The 13,785-nt window shown below is 43.3% G+C and overlaps 1 protein-coding gene across 1 annotated transcript in view; it reads left to right on the forward strand.

Moving 5' to 3' along the window:
• The first annotated feature begins 873 nt into the window (after nt 1-873).
• SNX2 (sorting nexin 2) overlaps nt 874-13,785 on the forward strand; it is a 55,514-nt gene continuing 42,602 nt past the window's right edge. The window contains exon 1 of the mRNA XM_073344834.2: nt 874-1,268. Coding sequence (XP_073200935.1) covers nt 1,161-1,268 — 108 coding nt within the window. The 5' untranslated portion in view covers nt 874-1,160. The remainder of the gene's footprint in view (nt 1,269-13,785) is intronic.

The raw sequence follows: 13,785 nt of genomic DNA on the forward strand, positions 1-13,785 counted from the left end.
GGCTCAGGGCCTGGGTGGCAGACTACCACCTGGTTCCCCACAGCAGGCTCCAGGCAGCTGGCTGCTGCCTAGCCCCGCAGGGTGGACTCATGGGTCCAGTCTGCTGAGCAGGCTCGGGGTCCAGGCTGCCAGCGTAGTGGCATGCTCAGTACAACCTACATAGGAAATTCTGCCAGGGAGCAGTTTGTGCCACTACACAGGCTGCTGCCCAGCTGGCTCAGGCTCCGGGTCCCAGCTGTTGCCAGGCCCTGCAGAGCAGGGTCTGGGGTTGCAGTGGGGTCTGGGTCCTCGCTTCCTGCCCAGCACTGCTCCGATGACCAAATAGCAAGTGTGAAAAAACAGGACAGTAGGTGGGTGGGGGTAATAGGTACCTATATAAGAAAAAGCCCCCCAAATCAGGATTGTCCCTAGGCACTGCACAGGGGATCCGGAGTCGAGGGCCCTGACCGCCACCCCCATCCCTGGCTTCTGGTTCCGCTCTGTGGAGGGCGCTGGGCATCGGGGTGCGTGTGTGTGTATGTGGGCGGGTGGGAGATACTGTAGTTCTCAGCCTACGGCCCAGCTAACACTTTGTGGGCCACATCCGCGGCGCACAATGATAAACCAACCCTCAGAGCAAGGAACTGGGGCCAGCGCGTGACTTCGGACAGCTGAAGAGCTGCCGGCCAGTGGCGGACTTCCATGGCCAGCACAGGGAGGGCGGGGGCGGGGGCGTGAGCCGGGGGCCCCGCGCAGGGCAGGGCCGCGCCGCGGAAAGCAGCAGCCCCGCCGCCGCACAGCGCCACTCCGAGTCCCTGCCCTGCGCCACGAGCCGGCCCAGGAGTGGACGCAGCTAAGCCCGCCCTCGCTTCGAGCCCGTCCCGCCTCCGGGGACCTGGGGCCCGGCCGGCCGGCGCGGGGTGGCCGGGGCTGAGAGGAGGCCATTCTCCCCACAGCCACCGACACTGGGACCGGCCGCAGGGAGGGGCGGGGCCTACCGCTACCCCGCCTCTCTGAGCACGCAGCGGCCAGAGCTCCAGAACGGCCGCGGCTCAACTCGCGCGCTCCCACCCGGAGATAGGGGAGGCGGTGCGCGCCCTAGTCACGTGTTAAACGGGGCGGGGCCTCTTCGTCACGTGACCGAGGGGACCCGGAGCTCGCGCCCCAGTTCGGCAGGGAAGATGGCGGCGGAGAGGGAGCCCCCGCCGCTCGGGGACGCCAGGCAGCCCGAGCTCGAGGAGCTGGAGGACGGCGAGGATTTGTTCACCAGCACTGTGTCCACCCTGGAGGTGAGAGGCGAGGCCCTGCTCCCGCGCGGCGTCCTTGTCATCCGCGGGGCCGGGCCCCCGCCGCCTTTTTCGTGCCCTGCGGGGCAGAGCCGCAGCCGCCGGGCCCAGGGCGCCCGGTACCCAGAGAGCGCTGACCCGCCCGCATGTCCGGGGCCCCAGCGTCCCCACACCGGCCTCCGCCCTGCTCCGGGGACTAGTGACAGGCAGCCCCGCCCCCAACCTGCCCCGGTGCGTTGGCGTCTTCTGACCCCTTCAGAGCGACCTCCCTCACCCCCCCCCCCGAGCCGGGTAGCGGTCTCCCCCCTTCCCTGCTGCGGTGTGTATCCCCTGAGCGGGGGAGTCACTTCTCTGCAGCTGTCATCCCCTGCCAGAGCGCTCTCCCTCCGGCGTCCCTGGCTCCCTTCCCCGGGGAGCCCTCCGCTCCGCTGCCGGGCTAATCATGCTGTCGTTTCAGAAATAGCTACCTGTCTCCTCTTCTTCTGCCAGATGTTCTTTCTTCCCCCACATCTGTCTCTCTCCTGGAATAACCTCTCATTCCCCTTTATAACGTTGCTTACCCTAGATCTCACTTTCTGCATCTCCCCAGTCCATGGCCTGAAAACATAACCCACTTCCTTCCAAGATAAAAATCCCTCTCTCTTGCCTTTCTCAAGGAACCTATATGTTTACTCCTTAAAATTCTTTTGTTCCTTCTCTTTAACGCTGGCATTGAGCAGCTCCTGGGAGCTCGTCACTGTCTGGAGATTCTCATTTTGATGCAGTTTAGTGTCATCTGTCTCTTTTTAGGGGCAGATGGTACTTATCGCTAGTTAGAGAGATGCATCCATATCAGGGCTTTTGAAACGTACAATTACCATGTTATTTTTTCAGTAACTAGGTTTCTTAAAACTTTGTGCAGCTATTGAAAAGTCTAAACCTGTCTTGCTTTGTTTGTAAACAACCCATCTCTCCCCTCTCCCCCATTAAATATAATTGATTTTTTTTTAAATAAACAGTGTCTACATACTTTACAAATTTTTTTTATAAAATGATAGCTTTCCTCTCCTCTGTAATTGGTTCTGGTTTTGTTTTCAGTGTGCAGAACTGTAATGGACAACATTAAATGTCCTGTTCATGCAGACATCTATCTAAAATGTGAAATGTTCTTGTTTTTGTTGAAGGAAGCTTCCTGCCCCTGAACTTTACAGTAATGGGTCAGTGTGTTCAGTTCATATGTGGTCTACCTTTATCAATGTTATCTTCCTGTAACAAAAATATAGTAAATTATGTTCTCAAACACATAATAAGGCTCATAAATGTATTTTGAGGAGAATTCTCTCTTTAGAGTTTTAGTATTTAGCCTTTTATTTGTAAATATGCAGTTTGTGGGCAACTTTTTTCAGAAAAATAAATGTGCAAAACATAGTCATAGGCCCACTTATGTAGGTATATAAAATATTCAGTTTGTTTGACCAAACTAATAGGTCTGTATATATTTTAGTACTTTTAGATGAACTGCATTAAAACACAAAAAGTAATGCTTACTTGTCTAGAATAAAACTACAAACTCAGAGAGAGGAGTGATGGAATTTATGGCTAATCCATCTCCATACAACAACAAAAAATCTTTTTGTATTTGAACGTCCAGTCTTAAACGGACACAGTTAACTTCAAAATCACATTTCTGTGTGGAAAGCTTGGTACCTCATATGGTACAATAACACTAGAGATTATTGTAACTGAAAAACTGACAAAAGTTCAGTTTGTGTACATTGTGCATTTGACAGCATTCTGCATACAGTGTGTTTGTTTCACTGTTTCTCCAAGTAGTCCATTGGAAGAAAGTGATTAGATTAAAAGAGCCTTATAAACATGAGTAGAGTAGAAGGAAAAAGCCTTGATTTTTTTTATCGAGATTTTTTTAGAACTATTTATTAAAAGAATTACTAACTCATTTGAATTGACTAATTTAAAAAAAGTGTTCTTTTGAGGTTTCGGCAGAGAGTATGAAGTTACTTCTAATTAAATTTTCTGGGACTTTTGATTTTTTCCCTCTTATGTACGAGTAAATACTGTCTCTCTTATAACCTTCCAACCACACATACCCAATGTTCATATGTAAAATGTTTTATGATATGTCAGAAAAAGCCAGTTCATTTACAGGCAGCAGGGTTTTTTTTGCGGGGGGAGGGGGGCGGGGGGAAATGACGTGTGTGGGATAATGGCTTCAGTTATAATTTTGACAAAGTTCAATTTTATATATAGTCTACAAAGTCCTGCCTAGTCTGAAACTAGATTTAAACTCTTTAGGGCAGCAGCTCTGTCTCTTTTTCTTTATTCTAAGGTACCCAATACACTTGATTGCTGTAAAATAATTAATAGGTCACACTCTTGGCCTAACAACCTGATAATATTGCTTTACATTAGCCTGCTGTATTAAGAGATTATGAAACTTGTGCTTTTAAATTCTGTGGCTCTAACAACTTTCATATTGTATCTGCTTTGGTAATATTTCTTAGACTCTTTAGGAGTGTTATTTTTAATAAAAAATAAAACCAACTTTGAGTGTCCTTCATAGTTGGTGGTTAACATTTATTGCACACTTACCAGCCAGAGACTGATATTGGGGAGAAAAGGGATGGAAGATGGTGGGTGGGAGGGCACACTGAAGTCCCAGGATAACTCCAATGAAGGTGAAAACATCCTCTTCTTCATCGCTAATTGATGGGGAAGGGAGATATCCCAACTACCCGAGTGCTGACTATGGATCCTTCAGAGGTGGGGACTCCCTCTCTTGTTTTGGCTCCTAGATGTCTGTTGAACTTGACTCTCATCTCTTTACTCCTCTTCAGGCTGATCACAGGAGAGTCTTCCCACTCTTTATTTTTTCATCCCTTCCCTTTGCTTCTGGCTGGAAGAAGAGTAAACAACAATTTATTTCTGCTGATTCTTTTTAGTTTTTCTTGGGTTTTTTTGTTATTAAAATTTGCCTTTCCCTCTCTTAGCATAGTCTTTTGTTTCCCCTCACCTTTTGCTTTTTGTTGCCATTCGCATACCACAAGATCATGCCCTTCATTTTCTGTTTTCTGTTTGGTGGAAGTAAAGTCAAGAGAATGAATGAAAACTCTTTCAGATACTATGCTTCAAATTTAGATTTAAAATGTTTTAAAACGTCTGTGTATTTATTTAGTTTTACCCTGCAAAACAAACATTGTTAACTGAAATATGTTTTCTCCAGTGAATAATATTAACTTTTTACAAAGTGTAACACAAGAACATCACACTTAAAGAAAACTAAATGTAAGTAGTGTGAAAACTACTAGTTCAGGAAACTTTGCCTTACCCATATTACACCTTGTACAACTTGGTAAACAGCAATATTGACATGTAAAAATTCACTGTACTGACTTCAATCAACCTTTCAGTTTTTTTGTGTATATCACTGTATACTGTAGTATGTAAAGCATGTTAAGAACATAAAAACGGTCATACCGTGTCAGACCAAAGGTCCATCTAGCCCAGTATCCTGTCTTCTGACAGTGGCCAATGCCAGGTGCCCCAGAGGGAATGAACAGAACAGGTAACCATCAAGTGATCCATCCCTTGTCACCCCTTCCCACCTTCTGGCAAACAGAGGCTAGGGACACCATCCCTGCCCATCCTGGTGGTAGCCATTGATTGACCTATCCTCCATGAATTTATCTTGTTCTTTTTTGAAACCATTTGTGATCTTGGGCTTCAGAACATCCTCTGGCAAGGAGTTCTACTGTGCACTGTGTGGAAAAAATACTTCCTTTCGTTTGTTTTAAACCTGCTGCCTATTAATTTCATTTGGTGACCCCTACTTCTTGTGTTATGAGAAGGAGTAAATAACATTTCCTTATTTACTTTCTCCACACCAGCCATGATTTTATAGACCTCTCTCATATCCCCCCTTAGTTGTCTTTTTTTCTAAGCTGAAAAGTCCCAGTCTTATTAATCTCTCCTCATATGGCAGGCGCTCCATATTTCTAATAATTTTTGTTGCTCTTTTCTGAACCGTTTCCAATTCCAATATATCTCTTTTGAGATGGGGTTACCACATCTGCACGCAGTATTCAAGATGTGGGCATATCATGAATTTATATAGAGGCAATATGATATTTTCTGTCTTACTATCTATCCCTTTCTTAATTATTCCCAACATTCTGTTTGCTTTTTTTTGACTGCCGCTGCACATTGAGTGGATGTTTTCAGAGAACTGTCCACAATGACTCCAAGATCTCTTTCTTGAATGGTAACAGCTAATTTAGATCCCATCATTTTATATGTATAGTTGGGATTATGTTTTCCAATGTGCATTACTTGGCAGATGAAATTCAATGTTGATAAATGCAATTTTGTTGCCTAGTCACCCAGTTTTGAGAGATCCTTTTGTAGACTGCCTGGGACTAGTTTTGTATCATTTGCAAATTTTGCCACCTCACTGTTTACCCCTTTTTCCAGATCATTATTGTGACATGTTGAAGGAATATAAGGGGTTAAAGATTTTACATATTAACCTTATGATCTGTGTGCATAAAACTTCGTATATGGTTAAATTATAGGCTCTGTATTCATACCCTGTATCCAGAACATTTGTAGGTTTTTGAGGCTTGGTGAAAGGGCACGAAGCACCCTATTATTGGGGAGTGGGAGCTGAAGCACTCATATTTTATATGCTTGAAACTTCAAGCACCACATCACTGTTTAACTCTCTTAGCTATAAGTCTATTTGCTATAAGTATAAAGGTTAAGAAGCCAAATAGAGTAGAGCAGGGATTCTCAAACTGTTTCATAGTACTGGCTGCATCTTAATAAAAGATGGATTGCTTATTTCCCCTCTCACTCCTGGTCACAAACCATTCTTTTGGCAACTGCAGCAATTGCTTGCATGGAAAAGTAATATTAGGATTTTTGTTTTGTTAATTTCTTTATTGTTACAAGTGTTTTGTTGTTGTTTTTTAAAAAGTGAATTGCTATCTGCCTCTGCTCTGTCTATCTCCCCTCCCATCTTTTCTGTTCCCTCTGTTTGGGGCCTCCAGAGCTCAGATATCCACACCCCTTCTCCCCAGAGCCGAGCCACGGAGCCCCCAGCCCAGACACCAGCACCTCCTGTCCCCATGGAGCCCAATCATAGGGCAGATCCAGGCCCAGACACCAGCAGCCCAGAGCCTTTACTCCCACCAACTTCTTTACTGTCCCGCCGGTGAACATGGTGTGGTATGGCCTTGCCCTTCCTCACCCTTTGCCAGAGCTGGGTCTCCCAGGCCCTCTCCCATCCCTAGGAGAATGAGGATCAAAGAGCATGCAGCCTCCAGGCCAGTCAGGGTGGGTAGTCCGCTTACTGCGAGCTGGGCTCTGCAGAGTCCAGTGGCATCTAATGGTGGCAAGAAATTCTGCGGGGAAAACAGAATTCTGTAAAATTCTACATTCCACAGTGGCACAGAATTTCCCCTAGAGTAATATGCATGTGTGCATACACAACCCCCACTGAAGCAATTTTTGGGCCTTAGTTTTTCCCCCATGTAATCTTGCTCAGTTTTCTGATAATCTTCAAATCTCCCCACTCCATGACCCTACTAGTAGTTTATGCTGCTCCGAGACATCAGCTCCGCTTCTTTTGGGTATTCTGTCTGCTTTGCTTGATACTTACAGGAGCAAAATAAGCAAGAGATTGAACACTTTCTGTTCAATCTAGACAGAATAAGGAGTGGAATAGAGCAGGAATAACTGAATATGCCGAATAAGGGTGTGTGTGCAGCTTGGCTTATTAGTGAGGTTGAACAGTGTTGTGTCCCAGCTCCACTATATCCTTTCAATATTTGGTGATGATTGAGTTTTAGTCACTACTGTAGCTTCTGAAAAGTTCGGTGACTTGGCCTTTTTACTACCTTCATAATTATCAGGAATAACACCTGTCTTTCTGAAGGCAGTGTAATTCTAGTTTGGGCTCATTTGTTTACAAAACTGCAATCTTATGTATTTGAAAGCTTCAAAATAACTGTTTTAGCCTACAAACCTTTATTTAGAAGTTTTAGTCCTCTGTTTAATAGGTGTTTGTTTTAAAGCTTTTTTTTTTTCTGTTAAATTACTTAGATATACTCTCAACTTGAACTCTAATTTAGCAGTCTTTTGTCTTGGCATTTATGTAATGTCTTTCAGACCAAAAGAACTCAAACAGCTTTACAGTTAGATACAACAGGAAATATATAGATCCTTAACCCATCTTAAAATGCAACAGCATCTATGATGAACATTTCATCTGTCTAACAGTGTCTAATATGCTATCCATCAGTTTATAGACCAGAAAAGGGATTCATTACACAACTGAAATGAGGCATTTTTTGTAAATGTAATCAAATTTTGAATGTAATCAAATTGTTAATTCCTACTCGTTTTGTGAACAGAACCATGGGATATTTAACCAGCAGTGGCCAGTATCTCCGTTTTCTTTCTAGATACCATCTGTGCAGGATTATCACTCCTGCGTTTTATGCCTCCAGCACAAGCTATGTGGGTAATTCATTTAGTTCTACTGGTTTTTGTCCTTCTGAGATGGCTGTAGGCTTGCTTGAGAACTCTGCCTCACAGAACATGTTCCCGTTTGGATTCACTGGGATTTATGTATGATTAGCACTTCAGGCAACTTATGTTTAGATTCCTAATTTTAAGCATCCAAACGTTGGGCTTTAATACCTAATGTATAACGTTCCCATTTTCCTTGGATAATGTGGCGGGTGCAATTTTAATGGGCATCTGTAACAGGTAAGTGACCATTAATCATATTAATAGTCCTGTCCCCATGCCAGCCTCTTTCCATATCTACATGCCTAATCTTACAAAGCCTCTGTTTTCTTGTTTTAATGTGGAACAGTCCTGATAAGGGATCTCAACCTGTATTAGGTCCTTGGGCAATGCACTTCACTTTCTGGTTTCATTTCTCATCTGTGTCCTATGTAACACTGTTACTAGTGGGTGATATCATTGTAGCTGTTCACATCTTTCACTGGCTAGATTGCTACTGAAGGATCATACATAGGGTACAGTCACTGTGAGGCAGACAATACTGTCTCCCTTCATGATGGCTTACTTGCTGGTGTTTGGAGGAAATTGTGGCATAGATGAGAGCAACATGACTCTAACTCAAGCCATATAAGACGGTGATGTAGTAGGTTGGGAGAAAACAACTGGAAGATGGCAATAGCTACTTGGAGTTGTGTCTGCTCACCATTCATTAATCATATGCACAGTCTAGGGATAGTGTTCTAGGATGATCACATTGCAGCAATGTCCAGGCATGCTTTTTATCCTCCTGAGCAGAATATTGTAACTGTTTCATAAGAACATAAGACTGGCCATACTGGGTCAGACCAAAGTTCCATCCAGTTGAGTATCCTGTCTACCGACAGTGGCCAATGCCAGGTGCCTCAGAGGGAGTGAACCTAACAGGTAATGATCAAGTGATCTCTCTCCTGCCATCCGTCTCCACCTTCTGACAAACAGAGGCTAGGGACACCATTCCTTACCCATCCTGGCTAATAGCCATTAATGAACTTATCCTCCATGAACTTATCCAGTTCTCTTTTAAATCCTGTTATAGTCCTAGCCTTTACAACCTCCTCAGGCAAGGCGTTTCACAGGTTGACTGTGCGCTGCGTGAAGAAGAACTTCCTTTTATTTGTTTTAAACCTGCTGCCCATTAATTTCATTTGATGGCCCCCTAGTTCTTATATTATGGGAACAATAACATAACTTTTCCTTATTCACTTTCTCCACGCCACTTATGATTTTATATACCTCTATCATATCCCCCCCACTTAGTCTCCTCTTTTCCAAGCTGAAAAGTCCTAGCCTCTTTCATCTCTCCTCATATGGGACCTGGTCCAAACCCCTAATCATTTTAGTTGCCCTTTTCTGAACCTTTTCTTATGCCAGTATATCTTTTTTGAGATGAGGAGAACACATCTGTACACAGTATTGAAGATGTGGGCATACCATGGATTTATATAAGGGCAATAAAATATTTTCCATTTTATTCTCTATCCCTTTTTTAATGTTTCCCAACATCCCGTTTGCCATTTTGACTGCTTCTGCACACTGCATGGATGTCTTCAGAGAACTGTCCACGATGACTCCAAGATCTTTCTCCTGATTAGTTGTAGCTAAATTAGCCCTATCATATTGTATGTATAATTGGGGTTATTTTTTCCAGTGTGCATTACTTTACATTTATCTACATTAAATTTAATTTGCCGTTTTGTGAGATCTTATTGACGTTCTTCACAGTCTGCGTTGGTCTTAACTATCTTGAGCAGTTTAGTATCATCTGCAAACTTTGCCACTTCACTGTTTACCCCTTTCTCCAGATCATTTATGAATAAATTGAATAGGATTAGTCCTAGGACCGACCCTTGGGGCACACCACTAGTTACCCCTCTCCATTCTGAACATTTACCATTTATTCCTAACCTTTGTTCCCTGTCTTTTAAGCAGTTCTCAATCAATGAAAGGATCTTCCCTCTTATACCATGACAACTTAATTTACGTAAGAGCCTTTGGTGAGGGACCTTGTCAAAGGCTTTCTGGAAATCTAAGTATACGATGTCCACTGGATCCCACTGGAGTTCTTTATTTGGTAGCCTCTCTAATCTCCCTTAGCATTTCATCGTCACTATCACTGTCCTGGTCAGGTGGTTGATAATAGATCCCTACTGTTATATTCCTATTAGAGCATGGAATTACTATCCATAGAGATTCTATGGAACATGTGGATTCATTTAAGATTTTTATTTCATTTGATTCTACATTTTCTCTCACATTTTGTGCCACCCTTCTCCCCCTCCACCCCCGCCCGCCCGACCTGTTCTGTCCCTCCAATATATTTTGTTCCCCGGAATGATTGTGTCCCATTGATTGTCCTCACTCCACCAGGTTTCTGTGATGCCTATTATGTCAATATCCCGCTTTAACATGAGGCACTCTAGTTCACCCATCTTATTATTTAGACTTCTAGCAATTGTGTACAAGCACTTTAAAAACTTGTCACTGTTTATTTGTCTGCCCTTTTCTGATGCGTCAGATTCTTTATGGCTAGGCAGCAGTTCTGCGGAAAAGGACCTAGGGGTGCCAGTGGATGAGAAGCTGGATATGAGTCAGCAGTGTGCCCTTGTTGCCAAGAAGGCCAATGGCATTTTGGGATGTATAAGTAGGGGCATAGCGAGCAGATCGAGGGATGTGATCGTTCCCCTCTATTCGACATTGGTGAGGCCTCATCTGGAGTCCTGTGTCCAGTTTTGGGCCCCACACTACAAGAAGGATGTGGATAAATTGGAGAGAGTCCAGCGAAGGGCAACAAAAATGATTAGGGGTCTAGAACACATGACTTATGAGGAGAGGCTGAGGGAACTGGGATTGTTTAGTCTGCAGAAGAGAAGAATGAGGGGGGATTTGATAGCTGCTTTCAACTACCTGAAAGGGGGTTCCAAAGAGGATGGCTCTAGACTGTTCTCAGTGGTAGCAGAAGACAGAACAAGGAGTAATGGTCTCAAGTTGCAGTGGGGGAGGTTTAGATTGGATATTAGGAAAAACTTTTTCACTAGGAGGGTGGTGAAACACTGGAATGTGTTACCTAGGGAGGTGGTAGAATCTCCTTCCTTAGAGGTTTTTAAGGTCAGGCTTGACAAAGCCCTGGCTGGGATGATTTAACTGGGAATTGGTCCTGCTTCGAGCAGGGGGTTGGACTAGATGACCTTCTGGGGTCCCTTCCAACCCTGATATTCTATGATTCTATGAATGTTTCTCGTCTGATCTGACCCATAGTTTATCCTCTTCCATCCTCTCTTCCTGACTAAAACCTAGAGAATCTCTATCAATAGACTGTCCTCTAAGAGAAGTCTCTGTCCGATCCACGTGCGCCTCTGCAGCAATTAGCTTTCCGCTTGGTTGTGGAGCTTGGTTTCCCTTGGTTGTGGAGCTTACTGCTGTGATCTGTGTCCGTCACCTTGAGACTGGATTATAGCAATTTGCTCTGTGGGCTACATCTTAAATCTAGCTAAATTTAAGCAGGCTATTAGATGAAATACCAGTGTGTTAAACACTGCCTTTAAATGTAGTGCTATTCATCCAGAGTGCTTGATTGAGCAATACTGGCTACCTTATGGTTTCTGGGTGGAGTTTTAGGTAGTAGTGGTTTTGACCTATTCTTAAACTGCTTGGGACTTGCCTAAGTGGAAGACCATGTCTCCCCTGGCACTGCTGCCACTCTTGCAATCATAAGAGACCCTGAGCTTGATTTCTCCCTCATAAAAAGTAGGGGAGCTGATGGCAGAACTTCCTCTGTAAGGGCCCCTTCCTGTGGAAGTCCTCAGCTTCCCAAGGTTTTAAATAGCTCTGATTTGTAACCCTTCTTGTTTAAGGGGCATTGGTGAACAGAAGAGGCTGTTGAAGGTGGGATTTGTCTCGTAGGAAAGTGTAATGGAGGATTTAAAAGTTGTGATCAAATTATGTTTGGTAGGGTTAAAGTACCAAATGCTGCTGCTTTAGCCAGCTTTTACTTCATTTTTCCATGCTTTTGTTTTTAAATGTATGTCATGCGTGTCCTTTACCAAAATATATGCCTAAACATGGTGACTACATGGTTACATGCTATATAGTTACTAAACTCCACTGTTTGTATTCAGTCTCTACAGCAATCTTGCTCTGATTTTTACAGATCTGAATTTGCTTTTGAGTCATGGGAGTTCAAACTTTCTCCCCACTTACTTCGGCCTGTCCCTTAAGTTGTCAAATCAATTAACTGTTTCTGGTTCTTTGGCATTTGCCTTCATTTTATACCTGTTTTTAAGTTAATGTTTTTTCCCCTTTGTTACAGTCCTCTGAGTTGCTTACTCTCCAAGAGTAAAAATTCTGTTTAGTGTCTTTTAAGAAGAGACAACTATTTGCTTCTTCTGTTTCTTTGAATATATCTTGCAGGATTGTAACCAACCTACCTATCTCTGATTTGGGAGGTTAAAATCGGTTATGCTGTGGGTATTCTGTTTCTTCACTGCTATGAAAGTAGTGCTTCTCTAACATCTCTGATTCTCAGCCAGGAGTACATGTACCCCTGGGGGTACGCAGAGGTCTTCCAGGGGCCACATCAACTCATCTAGATATTTACCTGGTTTTACAACAGGCTACATAAAAAGCAGTAGCGAAATCAGTACAAACTAAAATTTCATACAGACACTGACTTGTTTTATACTGCTCTACATACTTACTATACATTGGTTTCAGAGTAGCAGCCGTGTTAGTCTGTATTTGCAAAAAGAAAAGGAGTACTTGTGGCACCTTAGAGACTAACAAATTTATTTGAGCATAAGCTTTCAAGAATGCATCCGATGAAGTGAGCTGTAGCTCACGAAAGCTGATGCTCAAATAAATTTGTTAGTCTCTAAGGTACCACAAGTACTCGTTTTCTTTATACTATACACTGAAATTTAAGCACAGTATTTATATTCCAATCCATTTATTTTATAATTATATGGTAAAAATGAGAAAGTAAGCAATTTTTCAGTAATAGTGTCCTGTGACACTTTTGTATTTTTATGTCTGATTTTGTAAGCAAGAAGTTTTTAAGTGAGGTGAAACTTGGGAGTACGCAAAACAAATCAGTCTCCTGAAAGGGGTACATTAGTCTGGAGAGGTTGAGGGCCACTGGTCTACATTATTCCAGAGCTTGCCCTGGCCCCTTGAGAAGCCTATAATTGGGAGGATTTCTACTCCCACCCTAAGCTCCATCTTCTGTGCTGTGCTGCCTGGAGACTCGGCACAGAACCCCAACCTATGTGGGTTTTTCCTATATTCTTGGAGGTTAGGGGAGCTCTTGCTTCATGCTTGTAAGGAACTGGCTAGAATGTTTTTTGGTAGCTGGGGCAGAGAAGGGTGTCCTTTGAAGAACTCAAAGTTGAAAAAGGTGCCACAAGTACTCCTTTTCTTTATGTGAATACAGACTAACACGGCTGTTACTCTGAAACCTGTCAAAGTTGAAATATACCCAACAAAGCAGTGTTCTTGAACCAGTTTAAGATTTGGCCCTCCAAGCCAAAGATAAGAGGTAGGGAATTTCCCGCATGACTTGTATTGGAGGCATGAGACCCAGTTGAGAATCCTGCAAGATACTATCTCCAGAGAAGGCTGTAATACAAAGAAATTAACTTTCTCTTATGCCCTATCTGCAAATAATATCACTTAAAATGGGTAAGACTGTCTACTTTGCTGCAAGGCTTTATTGTTCAAAGTCTTGGCTACTGGCATAAAGTCTTGCTATTTTGCGTCATTCTGTCATCAAATTCTTTTTTCTTTATCAAAGATCTTTGTGATATAGATTCAGTATATGACTGTTCTTGTTGTAAAGATACTGTATGTTCTATAGTATGCTTGTCTTAACTTTGACTTAAAAAACCCCCTCATAAGTACTGTGGGATTCCTATGCAGTAAACTAAAAAATCCAAGGCAGCTTTAGTTTAACTTGAAATGA

This window comes from Lepidochelys kempii, chromosome 5, assembly GCF_965140285.1.
Source record: "Lepidochelys kempii isolate rLepKem1 chromosome 5, rLepKem1.hap1, whole genome shotgun sequence".
In the NCBI taxonomy this organism is placed as follows: domain Eukaryota; kingdom Metazoa; phylum Chordata; order Testudines; family Cheloniidae; genus Lepidochelys; species Lepidochelys kempii.